The sequence below is a fragment of the Hakea prostrata genome, chromosome 3 (assembly GCF_041222555.1).
Source record: "Hakea prostrata isolate BN-2017 chromosome 3, UWA_Hpros_2, whole genome shotgun sequence".
In the NCBI taxonomy this organism is placed as follows: Eukaryota; Viridiplantae; Streptophyta; class Magnoliopsida; order Proteales; family Proteaceae; genus Hakea; species Hakea prostrata.
The window spans coordinates 35036572-35061082 of record NC_142602.1 but is presented as its reverse complement, the minus strand read 5'-3'; the positions used below and the strand labels follow the sequence as shown (position 1 = coordinate 35061082).

At 39.1% G+C, this 24511-nt stretch overlaps 1 protein-coding gene across 5 annotated transcripts; it reads left to right on the top strand.

The window, feature by feature from the left end:
• Window positions 1–2648: 2648 nt before the first annotated feature.
• LOC149022159 (putative dolichyl-diphosphooligosaccharide--protein glycosyltransferase subunit 3B) lies at window positions 2649–23103 on the top strand. 5 transcript variants are annotated; one of them, XM_089150325.1, is made up of 2 exons: window positions 2649–3839; window positions 21450–23103. In XM_089150325.1, exon 1 carries the CDS (start codon window positions 2759–2761, stop codon window positions 3797–3799), a length of 1041 nt encoding a protein of 346 aa, XP_089006451.1. In that variant the 5' UTR covers window positions 2649–2758; the 3' UTR covers window positions 3800–3839; window positions 21450–23103. The 5 variants fall into 5 exon arrangements, with proteins under 5 accessions (XP_089006451.1, XP_089006450.1, XP_089006448.1 ...); XM_089150324.1 differs by having other exon boundaries at window positions 21495–23098; XM_089150322.1 differs by lacking the exon at window positions 21450–23103 and adding an exon at window positions 21035–21431.
• Window positions 23104–24511: the final 1408 nt, after the last annotated feature.

Here is a 24511-nt window from a genome sequence, read left to right as displayed (position 1 = left end):
CTATATCTATATATTTACTTGCAACACTTCTTTTCTCTAGTACTTGCCAAATTAACGCTCTAGGGACTCTATCATAAGCTTTTTCTAGGTCAATGAATACCATATGAAGATCTTTCCTACATTCTCTATACCTTTCCATAAGTCTCCTAATTAAGTAAATAGCCTCCATTGTAGATCTTCCTGGCATAAACCCAAATTGGTTCTCCGTAACTGTAGTTAAGTGTCTCAAACGGGTTTCAATTATTCTCTCCCATAATTTCATCGTATGGCTCATCAATTTAATGCCCCTATAGTTATTACAACTTTGAATATCTCCTTTATTTTTGTAAATTGGAACCACAACACTTCTCCTCCAATCATCTGGCATTTTCCCTGTGCTCATAATCTTATTAAACAACTTAGTCAACCAAACTAGTCCATGGGTTCCTAAGCTCTTCCATACTTCAATTGGGATTTCATCAGAACCTTGTGTCTTGCCGAGTTTCATCCTCCTTAAAGCTTCTTTTACTTCGGACATCGAAATTCTACGTATATAAGTTCGGACCTTGGTGCCTTGGTGAAAAGTGTAATCGTCCAAAACATAAGTGCTTGAAGAATGCTCATTTAGTAAACTAGAGAAATAGGTTTCCCATCTTTTCTTAATATCCTCCTCACAAACTAATACTTTACCATCTCCATTTTTAATACATCTAACATGGTCAAGATCTCTACTCTTCCTATCCCTCATCTTAGCTATCTTATAAATAGATTTTCCCCCTTCCTTTGTACCCAATTTATTATACAACTCTTCATATTTCCTTTCCCTTGCTTTTCCTGCAATTTTCTTAGCTTCATTTCTATCCAACCTATACCTATGAAGATCCTCAACATCTTTAGTTCTTTGCCATGCCTTAAAACTAGTTTTTTTTTTATTCCTAATGGCAACTTGAACCTCACTATCCCACCACCACGTCTCTCTATAAGAATGAGTCTTTCCTTTTGATTCACCTAGAACATCTTTAGCCACCTTCTTAATACACATAGCCATCTCATTCCACATTGCATTGGTATCCCCTTTAAAATCCCATTTTCCTTGTTTGACTACTTCATTAATGAAGGATTTAGAGTACTCTCCTTTCAAATTCCACCATCTTATTCTGGGATAGTTTACCTTGGACCTTTTATGTGTTCTTGGGACTAAGCACATATCCAAGACCACAAGTCTATGTTGTGCAGTTAAGCTTTCCCCCGGTATCACCTTGCAATCCTTGCACAACAATCTATCAGTCCTTCTAGTTAGGAAGAAATCTATTTGGCTTCTATGCTGTCCACTTTTGAAAGTAATTAAATGTTCATCTCTCTTTTTGAAGTAAGTATTTAATATAGATAGATCAAAAGCAGTAGCAAAATCCAAAATTGAAATCCCCTCCTCATTCCTTTCTCCAAAACCATATCCTCCATGAACACTCTCATATCCTCTTTGATCTTTTCCAATATGTCCATTTAAATCACCTCCTATGATAATCTTTTCTCCTTGACGAATTCCTTGCATTAATCCATCCATACTTTCCCAAAATTCTAGCTTTAGACTTTCATCTAATCCTACTTGAGGTGCATATGCACAAATTATATTTATGCATTCTTTCTCTATTACCAGCTTGATAGCAATAATCCTATCACCCACTCTTTTAACATCCACCACATCATTTTTTTAAATCTTTATCCACTATTATACCCACTCCATTTTTATTTGTTTTATCCCCAGTATACCAAAGTTTAAAGTCATCAAACTCTTTGACTTTTTTACCCCTCCATCTAGTCTCTTGGATGCAAGCTACATTAATCATTCTTCTCCTCATAACATCAATCAATTCTAAGCTCTTACCAGTTAAAGATCCTATGTTCCAAGATGCCAATCTAATCCTAAGCTTATGGACTAGCTTCTTTATCCGCACTCGTCCACGGCGCGGAACCCTTGCCTACTTATCACCGCATCCGGGCGCCGATGCGACACGTCGCTTACAGGGGACGCCCTAGCTAACCCTTGCCCACTTATCACTACACCCAGGCCATAGTTTGCCCACCTATCACTACACCCATGCCATAGTGTAGCGTGTCGCTTCTTTTGTCGGGGAACACCCTAGCATAGCTTTTATCATATAAGGTCGAATCCATGAAAAAATGTTTGGCTAGATTTTTTCCGGTGCCGGCTGCCTACCTGACGCACCAACCCTCCTCCTTTACCCGGGCTTGGGACCGGCAGCAAAACACTGGCGGAGTTAAATATTTAAAATGTAAAAAAAAAAAAAAATAGTATATATTTTTTTTGGAATATGAAGAGTTTATATATTGGGGTGTGGGGGAATATTACTAAGATAGGTGTGGCTGGATGGATGTGAATCCAGGGCCTCCCCGTGGGAGGTTTGGCTTTTAACCATCTCTACTAATCCACCATTGGCAATGAAAATAAACTTCTGTTATTTGATTCTCAACCGTTTGATATAATTTAAATTACACTAGCTAGTGTAAATAAAAATCTCCCTATTTCTTCCGGGTTGAAACATGCCCGTATCTGCCATATCTAAGGGTGGAGGGTTAAGAAAACAGCCAGTTGGGTCCCTGCAGGCCAATTAAGTAGGTTGAGTTGGGCTCCTCTCGTACACTTAGTGCGCACTTTAGAGACGGCCAATGTGGCAACTCGTCCTGAATTCAACCAATCTCTCTGCTTTCTCTGTTCGATCGATTATATTGGAAATTGAAAGAGGCAATTGAAGAAACAATGGCAATCGAGAATCCTCGTCTTCTCCTTCACCTCATCTTCTTCCTTGTTCTCTCATCTTCTCTCTCTATCTCTAGAGTTACATCGGATTCGGATTCGGACAGAGTTGCAGAGCTACTTAGACTCCAAACCAGATCAGAATCTGGCGTAATTCATCTCGATGATCTAAGCCTCAAGCGTTTCGTCACCTCTTTGAAATCCAGATCTTACTCCCTCATCATCTACTTCGACGCAGCTCATCTCCATGACAAGCCTGAACTTCACCTCCAAGAGATCAGGGCAGAGTTCGACCTTGTTGCCTCCACTTTCCTCAAGAACAACAAGGACACCCCTGCCCAATCCAAGCTTTTTTTCTGTGATATCGAATTCAGGGAATCGCAGTCCAGCTTCGTCCAATTCGGCGTCAGTAGTCTCCCTCACATTCGGCATGTTGGGCCTAAGATCCAGAACCTTAAGGATTCAGAGCCTATGGAACAGAACGACCTTGCCAGGATGGCGGATTCCATGGCCGAATTCGTCGAGGCCAAGACGAGGTTGACGGTTGGACCCATTGAACGACCTCCGCCTTTCACAAGGAAGCAGATAGGGTTTGTAATTGCATTGATGCTGATATCGGCTCCGTTCGTTGTCAAGAAACTTCTTGCTGGAGATACTGTGTTTCAGGATCCCAAATTGTGGCTGTCGCTTGCTGTGTTCGTTTACTTCTTCAGCGTTTCTGGGGCGATGCATAATATAATTCGGAAGATGCCCATGTTCGTGGCAGATCGGAAAGACCCTTCTAAGCTCATTTTCTTCTATCAAGGTTCAGGAATGCAGCTTGGTGCAGAGGGTTTCGCTGTTGGCTTCTTGTATACGGTTGTGGGTTTGTTGTTGGCTTTCGTGACTCATTTTCTTGTTCGGGTGCGCAATGTGACCATGCAGAGGGTATTTATGATTATCGCGCTTCTAGTTTCTTTTTGGGCTGTGAAGAAGGTCATTTATTTGGATAATTGGAAGACGGGATATGGAGTTCATGGATTCTGGCCCTCAAGGTGGAAATGAGTTGCATTGCACTTAGATGTCCTTTAGTTTTTCGATTAAGGTCAGTATTTTGTCCTAAAAGTCTATTAGAGCCAATTGGGCCTTGTGCGTTACAATAAAATGGTTATTTTGGCTGTGTTGCATGCATGACAAAAAAAAAAAAAAAATCGGTTTTCTCTTATCTGGGTTGAGTTTCATTTTTATTGAAACATGAAAGAGGGGAAAGATTAGAAAGTTAAATGCACATACTTTTGCACCGGTTGTTGGTTTCGTTGCGTGCTGCTTTTGCTTGGTGGTGATTTAGAGTTGTTCTATATGCGAAAATGCTATGTGCTTATGTAGCATTGTGGCTATTTCATTTTTAACCACATTGTGAGTCGCTGCAAATAAGGGAACAGTAACGACTTTCACTCAACTCACTAGCAATCAAAGAATTGACCAAAGTACACCAACATCCTGGAGTCTTCCTTCATTTGTTCAGTAATGATGGAGATTTTGATATTGTTGTTGCTGTTCTTGCTTCTGCTGCTGATGTTAAAGGAAACATGAGATGAGAAAAGAGATCGGGGGGCATAAGAATGTAGCTGAACAATTGATCTAGAAAGTGCTAGTTGTAGTAGTTTCAGACATGGATGTAGAAAGAACTTAATGGATTTACAGGCAATCTGTTTGATTATTTTCCCAAAATTTTCTAGATTTAATGCATAGTTTACCATACTTTGAACCAGGCACAAATGGTTTGACTAGAATGTGCCTTGATATCATGTTTAGGCCATTCCCTGATGTATTTGGGCATAATCATTTCTCATATAGTGGTGCTGTTTAACAATATACATTTGCAAGAAATCAAATCAGATTGATGCAGTTATGCGTAGGAATTAGGATTTTATTTTATTTCTTCAGTTAAAAATTTCTATTTTCGGTTTTTAATTAGATTTTGGAGTTGTGGACTGCGACATAGTAGAGCTTGTTTCAGTTTGAGTTCAATATAGGGTAAATTCCACTACAATTTCAAGATAGGATTAGGACCTTTATTCATAGAAACCGTGTAACCCATGATAAAGATCTGGATTTTGGAAGTTGAATGAAGCATTCGTGGGTGTGCTGCCACATGCTGTTGAGTGCGCAAGTTCTGCAATCCCTCCTTTTCGCTTTTCTTCTTCTTTCAAGGTTGACCCTCCATCATTCTCTTTTCCTTTTCATCTTAATTGCTGTTTTTATCCTCCAACTTCCTTGACTATTTTGCTACTTTGTTTATTGATGCTGGATTATCTATCACCAATACTGCGACTTGCAATAACAATGTTGTAGAACCCTCAAATGCCCTTTCCTTTGTTGACTGGAAATCCTGAATTTCATCCTCAAGGGCCCTTTGCTGAGAGATACCACAGACCCTTTGCTGAGAGGTGCCACAGTAAATTTGGATCTGAAGCATGGTAGTCATGGCGTTGAGGTGATGCAAGGTGGTTTCGGCTTTTTGAGCGCCAAGGCAGTGGGGCCACCAGCCGAGTAGTGTTTAAGGCTGTTTATTTGAACCCCCCGGGTCCCTTGCGGTTCTAGTCTAATATATATACATCATAGCTTAAATCATTAGAAAGTAACATCAATCGACCTTAAGTCATCGGAGAGATAAACCACCAGTCTCTTCTTTAGTAGCTTACCAAGTCCTAGATGAAAGTCAGAAACACAGAGATAAAGGGGAAAAATAACCAATTGAAGATGTTTAGACAATGAAGAAAAGCAGGAGATACCCACACCCCTCCCCCAAAAAGGATTTAAAAAAAAAAAAAAAAAGTAAAGAAAAGAGAAGAGAAGAAGAATCAGGTCATCGACAGCTTGTTAGCACTTAGCATATATAAGCAGTAGCATAGTGCTAAATAAAAAGCTTTCATGAGGGGCTCAAACCAGACCGTGCTAGCTGTGCTAGATAAAATACTTTCATGAGGGACTCAAACCAGCCCAGCGCAGTATTTGGCGAGAATCCTGATCGAGATAGGGCTCCTCTCTTCTTATCCTATTAGGTCTTTTTATGTTTTTTAATCTATTTCCTGATATGTTTGTACTCATATTCCTTCTCTAAGTTAGTTCTAAACTATGAGTCGTAAATCTATGAAGGCCTACTAGGGTGAATGGATGAAATCATCTTGGGAGCAAGGAAGAAATTTCGGTCGAAACATGAATTTCAACCCAAGAAAAGGCCGAAATTTTCATGTTTTGACCGAAATTTATGATTTTGTTACTGAAGTTTTGAACTTCAAAGTTTTGAACTTCAATTTCAGGCTTCATATGGACTCAAAATGATATGGATTCTTGCATACTACTTATTTCAAGCATAATAAATACTATGGTACTACTAGTTTACCAAAAAAACCATTGAAAATGTAACATTCAAGCATATCATATATATGAGAAGAAACGAGAATATTACCAATTACAAGTCTACTCTATCCCATGTCTTCCTCTTCCCTCTGCGCCCCATACAAATGACAATACAAGTCCCATGATGTTTGCCCCATATAGTTGTTGGCGTAGTTGGCAATTGTAGCTTTGTATGTAGCCTCACTGGCTCAACTGCATATAGAAAGGCTGGTGGTGGTTGTGGTATAGAGCAAGGAAGAAATTTTGGTCGAAACAAGAATTTTGACTTTGAAAAAGACCGAAATTTCCAAGTTTCGATCGAAATTTTGGTCGAAATTTGTAATTTTTTTCCTGAAGTTTCGAGCTTCAATTTTGGGCCTCATATGGACTCAAAATGATTTGGATTCTTGCATACCACTTATTTCAAGCATGATAAACAATATGAAACTACTAGTTTACCAAAAAAACCATTGAAAATGTAACATTCAAGCATATTGTATACATGAGAAGAAGCGAGAATATAACCAATTACAAGTCTACTCTATTTTATGTCTCCCTCTTCCTTTAGCACCCCATGCAAATGACAATACAAGTCCCATGATGTTTACCCTATATAGTTGCTGATGTTGTCGGCAACTACAACTCTGTACGTGGCCTCATCCACATGCCTAAGATTTCCTTGATGGTGGGAAGTTGTGAATCTCCAGATAAGGATCTGTCTCAACTGCATATGGAGAGGTTGGTGGTGGTGGTGGTTGTGGTATCGAGTGAAAGATTTGCTCAACAAATGAAGGTACACTTTGGTTGTCAACAGGGGCAGGGACACCATAAGGTCCAACTGACAATAAGGTTCTAGTGGCTGACTCAGATAGGTGACAGTGGAAGGGACACCATAAGCTCCATAAGTCGATCCAGTAGAACCAATACTCTCCACAACAGTATTATATAAGGACTCTGCAGGCTTATGCCATCCGAATCCTCTGGAGGTGGAGTCTTTGGGATCATCTTTGCTCATCGATCTCATAGATCCCACCAAGATCTTTGCATCAACTTGACAGTAAGACTCATATGATGGCGTGTCCTTCGTGCTATATCCGTGCTGTCTCCCCTTCCCCTTCCTCGAATATGTAGAGGAAACATTTTTTCCTTGAGATGTAACTCTAGTATGGTTTGAATCTTGTGTCGCGTGGGTAAACCGACTCTCGCCTGTGAATCTCGGTGGTCATCCTCCCCCCTAACTTTCACATATTGTTGGTGTTGGTGGTCTGTCTTTAGGATCAGTTGAATCTTGATTACGAGGTCCAACACCCACCTCATCCCCTCCATCATCATCATCATCATCATCATTGTCACACCACAATCGTTGTCATTGCTGGAGGCCTGACACATCATCCTCAGTGTCGGACCAGACAATCAAATCCTCACTTTGGGTGGATGCACTAGGGTGTGTCATGAAGGGACGGGCGGGCGCTGTATGTGCACTCCACTTTTGGGCCATAAAGTCCTCCACATCAGTCCTCATTTCCTTATGAGTCTGTCTACTGGGACGACCTCCCTCCTCTTCCAGCAATGGCTCTCCACTATCCCTGATATAGTTAACTACTGGGTTATCATCATCATCCATCTCAAATATGTAGGCCAATTTGATATTGTTACTCTCTCTATCCATCCCCTGTCTAAGATGATCCTCCCTCAGTCTCATATTATAGTGTAAGTAGACAAGGTCCTTTAGATGCTTCACACCCAATCGGTTGCACCTTTTTGAGTGGATGAGGCTGAAGGTACTCCAAGTTTGCTCAAAAAGAGTGGCACAACATGTCTGGGAGAGCATGTTACTTGCAATCGTACTCAAGTGGGGTGAGTTAACGTCCAAATTGCAATCACCATTCAACTGCAACAAACATAGGCTCCAAGTCATGTAAATACTTAAATAACTAAGTTAAAGATATAATAGAATAATTAAATATATAATGAATTAACTTACCCCCGAGGGCGGATTCTTGTCTGATATGGCCATGGAACGACCGAAGCTCCCAGTGGCATCACTAAATGCCTTTATCTAATATATAAAGAAAAAAACAGTAACTAGGTTAATAACTTAGTATAAATTATGAATTGTGAATATCAAATCAATATCTCACCTCCACAAGGATGATTGCTTGCTTAAATGGACCTGGTTCCAACTTCTCCACTACAATTTAGATGGCATCCATCAAATCTTGCATCATCCCAAGATTGTCTTTGTAATGGTACTTGGGATTTAAATAGTATGTTGTGTAAGAAGAACAAAAATAAGAGGGAATAGTCAATACTTAAATACTTAATAATGTGATAACATAATTAAATTAGATTGATTCCTTGACTTAACAACTCACCAGCCTTATGCAGGGGATGCTACAATGTAGACTCCCATCTAACTTGGATGATGTTGAGGACTTTCTTGTTGCCGTGTGGGTAGACCTGAGCAACTTGTTGCTTCATCTTATCTACTGTAGTCCATATGTGTGGTAGAGTAGGTCTTCTTTGCTAATCGACCATCCTTAACACATGCACCACAAGCTCAAACAACTTCACCACTATTCTCACATTAGGCCAGAAACTGTCATTGAGTATGGTTAACTGTGCTCTCCTTCCTCCTACGGATGAAGAACCCTCCCAGTTAAACCACTGCTCTGATGCAAACATGCTCCTATGGTCAATCTTCCTACTTTTAAAGCTTTACAGTGCTATCCAATTGATAGCAAATCTAGTTATGCCTAGCCACCACTATCCTTACATTATGCCAGAACTGTTATTGAGTATGGTCAACCGTGCTCTTCTTCCTCATACGGATGAAGAACCTTCTCAGTTAAATCACTGCTCTGATGCAAACATGCTCCTATGGTCAATCTTCCTACTCTTAAAGCTTTATAGTGCTATCCAATTGGTAGCAAATCTAGTGATGCTTGGCCTCAGTAAGTCACCCTAGCACTTGTCCCTTATCATCTTTAATGCATATGTGTGGTTATAGATGAAGGTGCTAACTTGTTGGGCTCGCTCTACGATCTTCTTCACAAGCTTGACCTTTCCGATGTTCTTTAGCATTAAGTCAATGTAGTGAGCAGCACATGAAGTACAAAAAAGTCTATATTTGTCTATCCGTCAAGGCATCAATTCAAAGTTATAAAGTATACATGTAATGTAAACATATGTATTTAAAAACAAAAATTAGTACTAAAAGTAGAAGCATGTTTTGATACCTGGGTTCCTTTACATCTTTAACCTAGCTTTCTTCTAGTTAGAGCCATTATCAGTCACAATTTGGATCACATTCTCCACTCCAACCTCCTTCACCACTTGTTTTAATAATTTATAATGTATTTTGCATCCTTCTCACCGGATGCATCTACTGACTTGAGGAACACTGTCCTCCCATCACAATTCAACATGAAATTGATGATGGACTATCTAGTGGGATCAATCCAACCATCAACCATCACAGTCACTTTATAACAACTCACATGGGCTTTAATCCATTAATATACTCATTAACTCCTCCTTATGCTTAGACAAATAGACATTATATATCTCATATGGAGTGGGTCCCTGTACACCACTCCTAGCTCTGCCTATCTCCTCAATCATATCCCTATAGTAGGGCCCTTTGGTTATATGTGCTGGAATACTATGGTAATAAGCCTATTTGGAGAAAGCCATCCCCACTTTCTCCTTCACACTCCCCCATAAGTGCTTCAACTTTATCTACTTTTGCTCCGGCCTCCTATATAGGGCTTGATCATTGTGAAGAATCTCCAGATTCGGATCTATAGGATGTGTTGATGAAACTCAACCCCTTCTTGGGGCCTGTGGGATAGGAACTTCCTACCTCACACTTTGACTCCTCCTCATAGGGACTTGGGAGCTGCGTGTGCCTCCCGTACCTGCTGGCTCTCTAAAGGGCCCACAACCTATAGTCCTTTGTTGCCTCCTCATGTCATCAACCATCGACTGCTCCCTACTAATCATCATTGCTCTCCTAATCTGTTCGGACTTTGGGTTAATGTCACAATTGTACTCTCCTAGCTCCTCTGGATCAAAATCCTGCTCTCCTGGCTCTGGAAAGTCATCTAGGCATGCATCCTTGACCTCCTCCCTCTGTGTTCTCCTCTTTTCTCTTTTGCTTTCCCCAATCAAGTATGAGGCCATTGCCTTCTTGACCTCCGAGGGCACCTTTTCGCATCCTACTACATCCCTTGTTTCCCCAGCTAGATGCACCTTCAATCTAGTGGCCTCACCTCCACCTATTTGTTTTTTGCAGTAATTACACTTGCTCTTCTTCCTATCACTGTCAGGGGCCTCTCTGTGTTGCCAAGATATGTCTGACATCTTTGAAAGAGAGTGCCTGGTATAAGAAATACACACTAAGTATCTTAAAAGGCTCCACTATATGCTCCAAAATTACATACATGCTTCTAATAATAGTCTCCTATTTTTAAATATAAAACACAAATAATAAGTATTTTTTTAATATCTTAAAATTTAAAAATTTAAAAATCTATAAAATACACACTAATTATCTTAAAAAGCTCCACAACATGCTCCAAAAATTGCATACATGCTTCCATAAATACTCTCCTATTTTTAAATTTAAAACATAAATTAATTAGTATTTTTTAATATATTTAAATATATTTCAACTAATAAAATAGATAACTAACAGGAAAAAAAATTTGATCCAACACCATCACAACAATATTGTGTCTCACATACAATAATTTGAAGCTCATACATCTACTATACAAGTATACATATACATTTTTTGCAATATATATAATTTACAAAATAATTTTTAATAACAGAAAAATAAAAGAAAAATACGAGGGCTCTTTTTGGTATCAATTCTCATTCTCTATTATGTCTATTTAAAAGAAATAAGCACAAGAATTCATTATTGGTTAAGAATGAAAAATGGTTTGGTGAATTTTGTCAAAAATAAATTATGGAATGAAAAATAAGTTTGGTGTCAAAATAAAAATTTGTTACTAAAAAATAGTGAACAAGTGATAAAAGAGAGAAAAAGTATGGTTTTTATTAAAAAAATGTTTATTGACTATTTTACCCTCATCTTTACTATAAAGTTTTAAGTAAACTTGTGCATAAATGAAGAGAATGAAATTCTCACCATAATTCATAATAGACAAAAAGTTCATTATGGATTTTGGAAGTTTTTTTTTTATTACTTTAAATAAAATAAAACTGATAATAGATACCAAACAACTTAAAATAATGAAAAAACCTCATAATTGAGAATGATAATTGATACCAAAAAGAGCCTAGGAAGAACAAAAGTTGTTTTTGACACCACAAATTCATAGATCAACACTCTAGACTAGACATACTTTAATTTGAAAACAATCTAAATTGATTTGAGCAATAAACAAAACAAAAATAAAAAATGGAGAACCTTTTTAACTAACCTTGTTTGATTCTTAATAATCCAACAATGGAGGAGCAAGAGTTGAGAAGGAATGTGAAGGAGTTGCTAAAATGAGGTGAAATGGGGGTAGAATGCAAGAGAAATTAGAAAAAAGTTGAAAAAAGCTCAAAATTTTGATTGGCATAAAGTCATGAAACTGGTGGAACTTGCATTATTTCGCAGGTTCTGCTCAAAAATGGGGATTTTTATAATACAAGATCTATCATTTCGGCCCATTACGAAATTTCATAGTGTTTCGACCTTGTATCCTTTCGATCAAAACACTTAATTTTTCAGAAATATTTTTTATTTCATTTTAGTTTTCAAATATGCAAGCATTTCAGTTGAAATTTCGACAATTTTGGCCAAAATTTCTTCCATGCTTGGGAGTGCAGTCTCTCTGTTTTCAACATGCTGGGGCTTGAATTCTATTCTCTCTGGTGTTATTGAGCAAAAAACAACGGAGAATCTTTCCATGTCCCAATTGCAGCAGGTGTTTAAACTTGAGTCTGTCACTGATTGGTTTTTGCCCCATCGCAAGCCTTCCTGGCAATTACTGCCCCAGCAGCAAGCTGTCTATCACAAGAAACTCAAAAGATCTTCTGTCTCTCCCTTGAGGAACCTCCATTGCTGGGTCTAAAAATAGGTTACATCCATTTTTTTGGGAATCAATAACCTGGTGGTAGTTATTCTTTTCTGAATTTCGAGGACAACACTGAGTAGGTGGTGTTAAATCAGTTGTCCTCCACTCTACCTCTTATGCCCTAAGAAGAGGATCTGATCTCAGAACTACACAAAACCTGATCTTTTTTACCCTTGGAGATTTGCCACTTACCTTGGCAATCTTCCCCTTTGGAGACCTAACTTTGCTGTAGATATGATGTTTTATTTTTCCTACTGTACTTGAAGTGAGCAAGATTTAGGGCCAAAATAGGGCCTACGGTAGCTAGCCTAAACCCAGCGGCCCTCTAATACCAGCAAGGGTATTTTGATAATTTTCTATATTTTGGTTGAGTCCACTTAGGGTTTAGTTGGGTCCACTATGTTTTCGGATGCTAGATCTACTTTTATTTTTAGTTTTGAGTCATTATTTGCAAAGTTTTTTAGGAGTCCTTGTTAGGTTAGGATTCTTAAGTTGTAAGGAGTCCCTTAGTTTTGTTTTACTTCTTGCAAGGATTCCATATTCATTCTTTGATTTAAATTTGGATCCTTCTAAAATGAGATCTGAAATAGTCCTTGTATGATTATGAGTGCTTAGCCTAAGTAGGAGTTTTGAGTTATTGAAGAGTCCTTGTTATGTTAGGATTCTTAAGTTGTAAGGAGTACCTAGTTTTGTTTTCCTTCTTGTGAGGTTCCATATTTACTCTTAGATTTCAATTTGGATCCTTCTCAAGTGAGATATGAAAGAGTCCTTGTATGATTATGAGTCCTTAGCCTAAGTAGGAGTTTTAGTTTGATTTGTATTCTAAAATAGAGTACTAGTGTGAGTTCCTTCTAAAGTCTATAAATAAGCCTCTCTATAATGTAAATTTTAGTTTATGATTAATGAGAATACAGCTGAGAATTGAAGGAGTAAAGCCAGGAGTTGTGGATTCCCTTGGAGGGAGCTTGTGACAACATTAGAGAGAATTTTTGCAGAATTTGAAAAAGAGCTTCCATCCTTGTAGCCTCCAAGTGTACAAGAGTGCCCCACCCCCTACTCTGCCTGTCCCCTTTCTTCTTCTTCCATATGCAGGCCGCACTCCATCTCCCTAACCCTAATTTTGCAATTCCAGCACCCCCTCTCACCCCCTCCCAAACCTTGCAGTAGCCTCTATTCCCTCCACCATCCCTATTTCATTAACCCCCTTCCCCCAGCCCTAGACTACTATTTCAGCCCCTCTCTTCTTTTTCTTCTTCTTCTTCCTCTTTGACAGCTTGCTGCACTTCTGGAAATTCCAGAATTCTAAAAACCAGAAAAATCTAACCTAAAGCCCAGGCTTCCTCTACCCAAAGACCTATTCCTACCTTTGACCTACGTTTCAGCTCCTCCCCTCCCGTCTCAACCCTAGAATATTCTGCAATTTAGTTCTTCCTTAGGATCCCTAAAACCCGAAAATTTTCAAAAGCCTAAATTTCCTAACCCCTCAACTAAACCCAAAACCCTTTTAGGATTAGCCTCCCTATTTCCCATTGAACGCTCGACCCTAACCCTAGCCCAATCCAAACCCTAGGAACCCTAGATTCTCAAAACCCTAGCCTTTGTGTTCTAGTCTGAATAAAATTGCAGCGAAGGAACAACAATGGAATTCAAAAACCTAACCTCCAAGACCTAGCTGAACCTAATGCTACTCCTTTCCCAATCCTAGAACCCATAACCAGCTTATTTCCTTCAACTGTTGGGTGTTCCAAAGCTTGATTGACTACTGATTCTCTTGAAGAGGATCCTGTGTGGGTCTAAATCTAGGGCTTTTCTTCAATCAATAAAACCCTAGATCTTGGTTCAGATCAATTTGGTACCAAAGCTATGGACGAATCAATCATAGCTTGGCAACTTGCAAGACAGAGGACCTAGACCAAGATGCTATCACAACTACAAGGCCTTGTAACACAAGTCCAGTGCGATGTAGGTTAGTCTTCAGGATCTTTATCAAGCAGAACCACCTATCAATTGGGCTGTCGCTGAGGTTGGGCTTTTATTTATAGGATGATTTTGGGTGAAGAAAGTGAATAATTTTAGGATAACAAATCACTAGGTGGGTTGGGTCTGAATGGGAAAATTATATCTTGGGTATGGAATGGATTAGGGATGGTTAGGGTTTTAACAAACTCTGAAGTGGGATGGTGGATTATGGTTCATATGGTTTTGGGATATTCAGATGCACCCTAGGTAGGATGGGAGGAGGAAATTATGTGTTCAAATGGGATGGGATGGGGTTTCAACAATTTAGGGTAGGTGTGGGAGAGATTAGGGTGTTTAATAAACCCAAAGGGAAGGCTAGGTTTTTAACAAAACCTTTAAACCCTGAAGTAATGGATGTGGGAAAGAAAGGGAAAGATGGGAAGCTAGCAGTTGAGTATTTTTTCTTTTGGTGGGGGGGGGGGCTGTGTGTGTGTGTTAAGGTTCTTGGAGTTCTTGCAAGAATCTTGAGTCCTTTCTTTCTTTTCTTTTGTTTATTCTTTCCTTTCTTTTTTTCTACTCCCTTTTCTGAATTTCTTTTCTAATGCTGCCACAAGATCAAGAGAGGGCGAAAGGGGCTGGTATGAACAGGGGGAGGGCTGGGGAAGGGCTGCGGCAAGATTTAGGAGAGGGGGAGGGGGTGGGAGGTTGCTGCCGTACTTGGGGGAGGCTTCTGCTACTGCCATGAGAGAGGGGATGGGTAGGGGTGGTAGCCTGGGGGTTAAGGAAGGGAATGAGGGTAGGGAGAAAGGGCTGGGGTTCACTTGCTGTTGGAGAGGATGGGCACACTCACAGGTTGCTTTAGAAGGTTGTTAGGCTGTTCCAAGAGCGAGAGCTTGAAGAGGAAGATGGCAATAGCTGAAATCAATTCAATTCAGCCGTGGGAATCCTTCTTGGAACCCATGACTCCAGTTCCTTTAATGCTCCTTAGTTTATTAATTCAATCTATCTTTTAAATGAGGGGGTGGCTCTCATTTATAGCCAATTACAGAGAAGGAAAGACACCTAGACTCAAACTACTTGACTAACAAACTTGGACTCAAATTGAGAATCTAATTCGGGCTGGAAAATCCCTTAACGACTACCAACTAAATAACAACTTACTAACTCATCAACAACTACAAAGAAGGGGGTGGGTCTCTTAAGGACCGCAAAAAAATAAAATAATGATTATTTAGAAAGAAATAATTTTCAACTAGAACTCCCACTTGAACTAAAGAGTCTTTAATAAGTTGACCATGACATAATCAACTAAATAAGAAAGATATATCTTGACCCCTGATAGGACAGAATTTGACTGGGTCAATGAGACCCCAAGGAGAGGTATGAAAATTACCAGAATAACCCATAGGGCGTTCGGCCAGCCCTTTCTGCTGCATGTCTAAGGGGCTGTCCTGGGCCCAAATTTCGGGCCTCTTTGGGTCTGCTGTCCTTGGTTACATAACAGGGTCTGAAATCAGGGTGGCTCATCTTGAACAGCCAAGTAGAGAAGAAGAGCGACATTACTCCTCGCCCACCCCCAAGATTTCATTCCGAAATTGTACTAACCCATTGTGGAGAGACTAGTGAGCCACATAGATACAAGGATGGTGCACCAGTTGGAGGATATAGGGGAGATAGGGATAGGAACGGTCTTACTCTAGAATCCAAGTATGACAATCCTATCTATGATAGGTTTGATACAAAGGTTGTGGCAAAGGCCTCTAGACTATGGTTATCAAAGCGTCCGCCTAGGCGGCAAAACGGTTTTTAAATGGCTTAAATTGTGACCGCTTAACTAACAGGCTGATTGCTTGCTGCTTTTTAGTTTAGGCACTACTGTTTTGCCGCCTTTTGCGCCATATTGCCGCCTAGAGGCTAAAGTAGCCGCTTTTTTTACATTTTGTAATTTGTGCATATGATTTTTTGTTTTTTCTTTTTAATCATAATTTATTCTATAATGCCGTATATAAATTTAAATATGTGAGCCATTTCGGAATTGAGGCCCAATTTGCAAATAAACTCCGAGGCCCGAAGTGCCTGTCGGCAACAGAATGTGAAGCATGAGCCATATTCATCATTGATAATCAATGAATCATTAAATAAACAATGACTTGGAAGTCAAAATAATGAGATCTATTAATTTATCATCTACATAATTATTGTTATGAATCTTATGATGCTTGATGAGATGAAGTTATGTTTCTATTCTTCTTTTGGATAATTTTTCATAATTGTGATTCTTGAATGTTTTTTTATTTTTATTTTTATGAATGTGATTGTTGAATTTTGTTTAGTTCTTTAGTTTAGTATAAAAAGTATTTGTATTAAAAAGTAGTTTAAAAGTAGTTATATTAAAAATATTGACTCAACCACTTTGGTCGCTTTATTGCCGCCTAAACGCCGCTTAGTCGCCTAATCACCAAGATGGAGCCCCAATTGCTTTGGCTACTTTGCCGCTTTAATAATCATGCCTCCAGTAGACACCCTTCACCTTAGAGGAGCGCATTCTTTCCTATTTTAGTGGGGACTAAAACCATAGAAAGGGGAGCAGACCACCATAAGGTAAAATTTGAACTAAAAGAATTCAATGGATCCCTAGATCCCCAAGTATTTTATGACTAGAAAGTTGCCCTAGTCAATTACTTTGACTAGTATGAGTTGTCAAAGGACTGATAGATGAGATTAGCTAAGACCAAATTAGTAGGTGCCGTTGGGGATTGGTGGAACACTGTGAGAGAGAATTGTACTATAAGGGTAGAGAGCTTACAAATTGGAACAAAATGAGATGGAATTGATTGAGGATCCATACTTTGAAACAGGGTACCATGTTTGTTGTTGACTACGTCTAGTAGTTTGACTTGTTGGCCTCAAGGACATGGACTAAGGAGAGCAAACTACAAACCATGACCCTATTTAGGCTTTGTGAAGTACGACATACAAGTGGCCTTACGTGTGACAGACATATAGAACCTTAAAGATCTATTCGACAAAGCCCTTCGTGTAGATACCTTACTAGTAAGAAGAAGGAAAGTAGCGAAGACTTTAGAAAGGACCCCCTGCCACCACCACCATGAAGCCCTACAACCCATCCATTGTAGTCCCTCACAGAGGACCTAGTCCACCCAAAGCAGACTACGGAGCCCCAATCTTCAGCAATAACCTAGGTGAATGTTTCTAGTATCATGAGAAAGGGCACTTCACTAAAGAGTATCCTCAAAGAAGGGGAGTTGCTATATTTGACCCAACCAACAATTTCCAAAAGAGGAGGTAGTTTTCCCTCCACTAAAAGCAATAACCGGATGAGGAGTTCTAGGAGGATTGCATATGCCACACTGCACACTTGAATGTGTTGTATAAAATCCTTGTCATAGAGCCAGAAGGAGAAGGTTGGTGGTAGAGTAGCATCTTCCACATTAGACTCAAGGCACAAACCATTGTGGACAGTGGAGCAACGTTGATGAAGTTTCTAAAAGCTTCGTCAAGAGAGCTGGCTTCAAAACAGAGATGCACCTCTACCATTCAAGGTTTCCCTCCTTAACAATGTCAGACTTGAGGTAACCTCCAGGTGTGTAGTACCAATGAATCTCCACTCCTATTTTGATGAAATTTGGTGTGATGTAGTGCTCTTTGGCATCATCCTTAGAAGACCATGGTTGTTCAACAACAATGCCAACATCACAACAAGCAAAGAGAACAAGTGTCTACAAACACAAAAAGGACAAAGGATTGTACTCTTTCCTATGAACCTACCAGAGGAAGCCAAGAAGAATAAAGCCCTTCGGTCAAATTAGAAGGACTTGAACCCTAGCCAGCAATTTGTAATGATCCCACCTATAGAAGCTAGACGGAAATCCAACATAGGTTCATCAAGTCAAATTCCAAAAGCATATGAAGTTCAGAAGAAGTCTCCCCTTTCATCGAAGATGAATATTCTCAAAAAGGGGCGAATTGATATGAACCAATTTCAAGTCCGAAATAGGGCTCAGGATAGCTTCCCCAATCCCTACGGCTCTCTAGGATTAGCATGGGTATTTCAGTAGTTTTGCCATATCTTAGTTGAGTCCACTTAGAGTTTAGCTGGGTCTAGTATGTTTTTGGGACCCTAGATCTACTTTTATTTTTTTAGTTTGAGTCTTTATTTTCTAATTTATTGAAGAATCCTTGTTAGGTTATGCTTCTTAAGGTGTAAGGGAGTCCCTTGGTTTTGTTCTACTTTATGCGAGGATTCCATGTCTATTCTTAGGTTTCAATTTGGATCCTTTTAGAGTGAGATATGAAAGAGTTCTTATATGATTATGAACAAGGTTCAAGATCTCGCTCTCACCCTTGAGAAAAAGCGAGGTCTCAAGTGAGATTTGGTATTTTTTGATGGACCAACTCGAGTGAACTCAAGGGGGGGGGGTGTTAAGGCTTAGGTTGGGCTTAAAGTTGGTATTCAGCTCATTTTACACCTTCTAAACATGTTGGTGGCCTTAGATTTGTGAGAAAACAACCTAATAATGAGTTCTAACTCAATCCTAAGGTTGAAACCGAAATGCTGCATAAATGAACATGCAAGGTTATAAAACATGAAATATAGAACCATTAGGACATACAAATGAAAAGCAAATGATAAGATACGTCAAATAACTTAAATACCAACAGAATTTCTTCCATACGAGTACAATAGAATTTCACATTATCGACTCTTGAGAATACAATAATACAAACATCTTAAGTTCAATATGAATCATAAGTTCATAAAAAAGTGTTGGGTATTGCCCATGCTTCACATTTTGTCGATGCCCCAGTGGGGGGTGCAAGGGGCAGTGCCCCCGGGCCTATGGAGCTCATATATCACTTTGGACCTCAAGATTTCCTTTGCAATTTGGACTTGAGCCCATGTATAGCTTCTGTGGCTTAAGGTTTCTAAGCCTATATATTCTCTTATAACCAAACATCTATAATAAGTTGTTAAGATATAAATTTGTTAAACATTGTTGCAGGTCATGATCTTGTTATTCAAGTAAAAAATGCGGTTTGTATGCTGTCGGCTAGTTGGGAGGTGAGAGGAAGCGAGAGAAGGCGAGACAGGCTAAGATATCAACCTGTCTCACTCAAAATCAGGCATTTAAAAGAAGGGGTGGACTGAGATCCCAGGTAGAACCAAGAATTGACTTGACTTTGTGTACTAAATGAGACTCAATTGAGGTCTCATCTCAAGTGAGATCTCGTGAGAGCTTGAACCTTGATTATGAGTCCTTAGCCCAAGTAGGAGTTTTGGTTTGATTTGTCTTCTAAAATTGAGTCCTAGTATATTTTCCTTCTAAATGCTATAGGCAAGCCTCTTTATAATGTGATATTCAGTTTATGATATAATGAAAATACAGCCGAGAATTGAAGGAGCAAAGCCAAGAGTCGTGGGTTCCTTTGGATGGAGCCTGCTGCAACTTCAGAGAGATATTTTGCAGAATTTGAAGACCTTGTGTCCTTGCAACCTCCAAGTAAGTACATTAACCCATAACCCCTAGCCTACCCACCACCCCACGCGGAAAAAAAAAAAAAAAAAAAAAAAAAAAATAAAACATCGCAAGCCACTCTAACCTCCTCCAAAACCCTGCAACAGCCCCTATTCCCGCCCCATCCCTCTTTCATTAACCCCTCTTCCTTCCACAGACTACTAATCCAGCCCCTCTCTTCTTTTTGTTCTTCTTCCTTTCTAAAAGCCCGTGGCACTTCTGGAAATTCCATAATTTTAAAAACCAGAAAAATCTAACCTGAATTTTAGGCTTCCCCTACCCAAGACCTATCCCTTCTAGGAAATGAGAACCCCCTACAATACCCTACATTATATCCTAGTTTTCAGCTCCTCACCTCCCCTCTAAAGCCTAGAATTTTCTGCAATTCATCTTCTTCCTCCGGATCCCTAAAACCCGAAAAACTTCAAACCGTAAGTCTCTTTAACCCTCATGCAAACCCCATACCCTTTTAGGATTAGCCTCCCTATTACCCATTGAACACTTGACCCTAACACTAGCCCAATGCAAGCCCTAGAAACCCTAGATTTTCAAAACTCTACTTTCCAAAACCCTATACTTTGAATTCCAGTCTGAAAATAAAATTGCAGCAAAGGAACAACATTGGAATTCAAAACCCTAACCTCCAAGACCTAGCCAAACCTGACCTACTTGTTTCCCAACCTTAGAACCCCATAACCAACTTATTTCCTTTGACCGTAGGGTATTCTAAACCCTAATCGACTGCTGATTCTCTTGAAGAGAATCCTATGGGTGGACCTAGATCTATGGCTTTTCTTCAATCATTCAAACCCTAGACCTTGGTTCACATCAGTACCCTAGCAGCAGTTGTCTCATACAATCTTATTTTGGGCTGTAACTAGTGACAGTCAAGAATTTTCTCCTTTTTGCCCAATTTAACCTTACATTGGTTGTAGTTTGATCCTAATTGTTACACAAATATCCTAGTGTGACTTAAATTGTTACCCAATTAGCTCAGTAGGGTTTGTTACATTAAAATTGCTGAAAAGATGACTACATCAGAATCAATTACAACCCCAAACCCTATATCTGCTACAACTAAGCCTCTTGGTATCCAATTGGCAGCTAACATCAAAAACCAGAAGCCAACATTTTAGCATCAGTGCTGAACATTTGCTTTTGTTGAACGGTAACAAGATTTTTGTAGCCAACCCCTTTTTTTCTGGAAAAAGTCTTAATGCTAGTCGAAATAACTTGTTGAATATTTGCCAGCCTTAGCCTTTCCTTTCTCTTGGTGGTTTTTTTTTCTTTGGTTTTGTTTTCAGGTGGATCCTGCAGGATGGAAGACAGGAGATGGGACTATTTAGCTTTGTTGGCTAATTGAGACTAGGTGTTTCAGATAATTGGTTTCTGTGTATTAATTATTGCATAATAAATCAGATGTGAAACCTTGTGAACCTCAGGTACTAGATGATGAATTTCATCGACACAACTCTTGTGTTTGGTTAATACTGACACATGCTCCTTATATTTTCTGCAAACATGTCTGTCATGTTTGAGTGAGAAAATTCTTCCTTCGAAAACTTCTATATGAGTTTGTGTTAATTTTCTACTGCCCTTTATTGATTTATACCATTGGAGCAATGTGGAGAATCCTCTTTTGTATTAAGTGAAATTACTGTTTGAGCCGCCTGCTAAAAACATTGGATAAATAGCTAAATGTTATTTTACTGTTGTTAGATGGTAGAAGTTGCTGATCTGTTGAGTTGGATCAACTCTAATTAGGTAGACAATGGCCGAAGAATGGCAGGTTCACCAGAGTCCGAAGTGTATGGATATGATTCCCCACCCCACTCATTATTTCTAGATCATCAATCATACATTATGCAAGAGTAGTACATCAAAGGAACCTGTCCATCCTACAGGTACGGCCACAAACACTTCTGTAAGGAGAGAGTCCCTGACCATGGTGAAGATGGTGACTCAGGATGACTGCATCGATGATGATTTGCATTATTAGAACTTTAGGTGGTTAATATCCAGTAGAGATGGTTTTCCATGGTCCAGTCTAATATGGTCTGTTATTAAGAATGGTCATTCTGTTTCCAATTTTGTCTAATGAACCTTTTTTTTCCCATTTGTTGGGAGATGCTGCCCTTCCCTACGGGCATTGTGGCAATTGGGTTTCCAGATTCTTATTTTGCATGGTTTAATGAAGAAACCCCAGTTGGTAAATCAATATCTGGTTCTGGTTTACATGTATGGTTACTTGTGAATTAAGAACTACACAGTTTTATCTTTATGTAAATTTTACATGGTTTTGAGAGGATGAAATATCCATTTACCTGAATAACTTGATTTTGCAGCTTATTTGGGCCAAGAAGTGAGTTGTGGTTGGTTGATAGGATAGGGAAGGGACTAGGTAAATCCTCTTGGTTTGAGTCTCGTGCAGAATATTGCATTTTTCTCTTTCAGTAAAGATCAGTTGTATTAAAATTTAAAATTGAAAAGGAATCTCTTACACATCTGGTTCAACTATAAACATAGTGCCCTGGCTGAATCCAATGCCGCCTTCTAACAATATCAAAACCGATGATATCTTGATCTACCCATTCTTCTGTATTGTGTATGATTGTTGAACATGCTATATCCTATATTCACTTGATGTCATATTTTATTTCTGGGAGAAGGTTTAGCTACAAGGATATTTTACATACTCTACCCCCGCCCACCGCAAACCGAATTTTTTATTTTATTTTATTGTGCATGTGCATGTCTTAGGCTCTCTTTGGTTTGGTTTTTATTTTAAAATTTTAGGTGAAAATGCGAAAATCAGTTGAAAAAATCATTTCAGGTAAAATGTAAGCTGAAAATGCAAAAATTGTTAGGTAATCAATAGGTAAAATAAATTTTGTGTTGAAAAATACATTTGGCATATCTTTAAAATCATTTTTTATCGGTGAAATGAGATCTTAAACGGTAAAGCTGTGGAACATTGCGTCCAATACAAAAATAACTAGATAACCCGTATTGGGTTTTGTTGGTGCAGAATTTGTTGGGATCTGTGAACCGTGAATCACACCAAACTCAAATTTGTTTCAATTTGAACTTGAATCCACTCCAACCTGAAGGATAAAGAAAAACAGTTACAAACAGAGGCAACCAGCGGGAGCGGCCCTCCGTTTTCGACAGTCAAGTCAGTGAGTGTCGAAGGTTTTAGCTTGCAGAGCTCCTTGGAGCTTTGGAAGTGTTTGAATGTCTCAAGGTGGGAAAAATGCAAGCAGTTTGAGTGAACTAGAGTCTCTTACCTTCTGTACATGCTTTAGACCTTATTTATAGATTCCTTTTACTGACTTGATCTTCTCTTAGCCATCGATTGAACGCTTTAAACTTGATGGTTAGGATTAGATCCTTGTATGGTTTTCGGGTTGACCCCATGCTTGGTTCAAACCATTGGTCGATCCTGGTTGGACCAACGTGAACTAGGTCTTGGGTGATTTATTCACAACACAAGCCCCCAAGCTTGCTGATCAGGTTGATATCAATTTGAAACTTTGGTCAGGAGGTTTAAGATCCTTTCTTGATCTTTTATTTTGTCTTTGTTTGTCTAACTTCGAAGTTTATTTTTCTCATTTGATCTGAACTGTGAGAATTCTGTAATATTTGAGTTCATCTCCAGTTAAGAAGAATCATTTGAGTGCCGAGTTCATCCTTCGGTTGGAAGAGTTCAGCAAAAACTTTGAGCTCATCTTTCAACCTATGGGGCTCATCAGAAACTTCTGAGCTCATCCTTTGATCAACTGAGTTCATAAAAAATCTTGAGTTCAATCTATTGAATCATAGAGCTCATCAAGATCCTAGCTCATCGCTTGATCTAGGGAGTTCATCGGGTATCCTCAAGTTCTTTGAGTTGGAGAGTTCATCAATGAATACTGGATCAATTAGAGCCAATCTTTTGCTGAATTTCTCTTCAACCATTTAATCTTGGACACTGATTCTAAGACTTGTTCATCCATGTGGTGTAATCCGGACCTACCAACGTTTGAGCTTCCAAAGCCACTAAATTAATTTTTGAACTTGAGTTTCAACTTTTGGTGGTTTAAACTCTTTCTAAAATGAACTTTTCTTGTCTTGGGAAATGCTTGATCTTCGTAATCATTTCAAAGATAAAGTTTAGCCCCCAGAATTCCTCGAGTTATGATCAAGACTTTGGCTTGTTAGGCTTTTTCTTTCCCTCATAAATGCAAATTTTCGATTTTTGCAGATATGGTTGATCTTCTGACGTACAGGTTTAATATCTCTTACGTGACTTAATCCTTTTTTTCCACATGTTCAATTGCATTGTTCCAATACTCATGGTGATTCGACCAAGGCGTCGATTTGGATCAGTTGTAACCGTTGATTTGAATCATCGTATATTTCCCTCCAAAACTTAAGAGTTTTCAATCACGTCTCTTTGCTTCCTATGTTTACTCCCACTGTTACCCTTTTTCTTCTTCACTTCTTCCCAACTTACCTTTGCTTTCTCTATTTGTTTGTGATTCATTTTACCATTCTGTTGAGTAGTATTCAAACATCTTCTTTTTTTATCTCATGGATCATTCGGATAGTCCCGCTGGTCTCAGTTCTGCTCCTGAAACTATGATCCGCTCGAAAGCTATTTCAGAACGAAGTTCTGTTGGTCCTTTACTAGTCAAGCCCCTAGTTTGGATTGGGACCTAGTTCCATACGCCTATGACAAAGTTATAGTCCCTTATGTACTTGTTGATGTTGAAAAGGAGGAGAAGAACCCTAAAACTGCT

Excerpts from the sequence above, each read along its gene's own strand:
- LOC149022159 (XM_089150325.1), top strand. The coding sequence starts at position 2,759 with ATGGCAATCGAGAATCCTCGTCTTCTCCTTCACCTCATCTTCTTCCTT.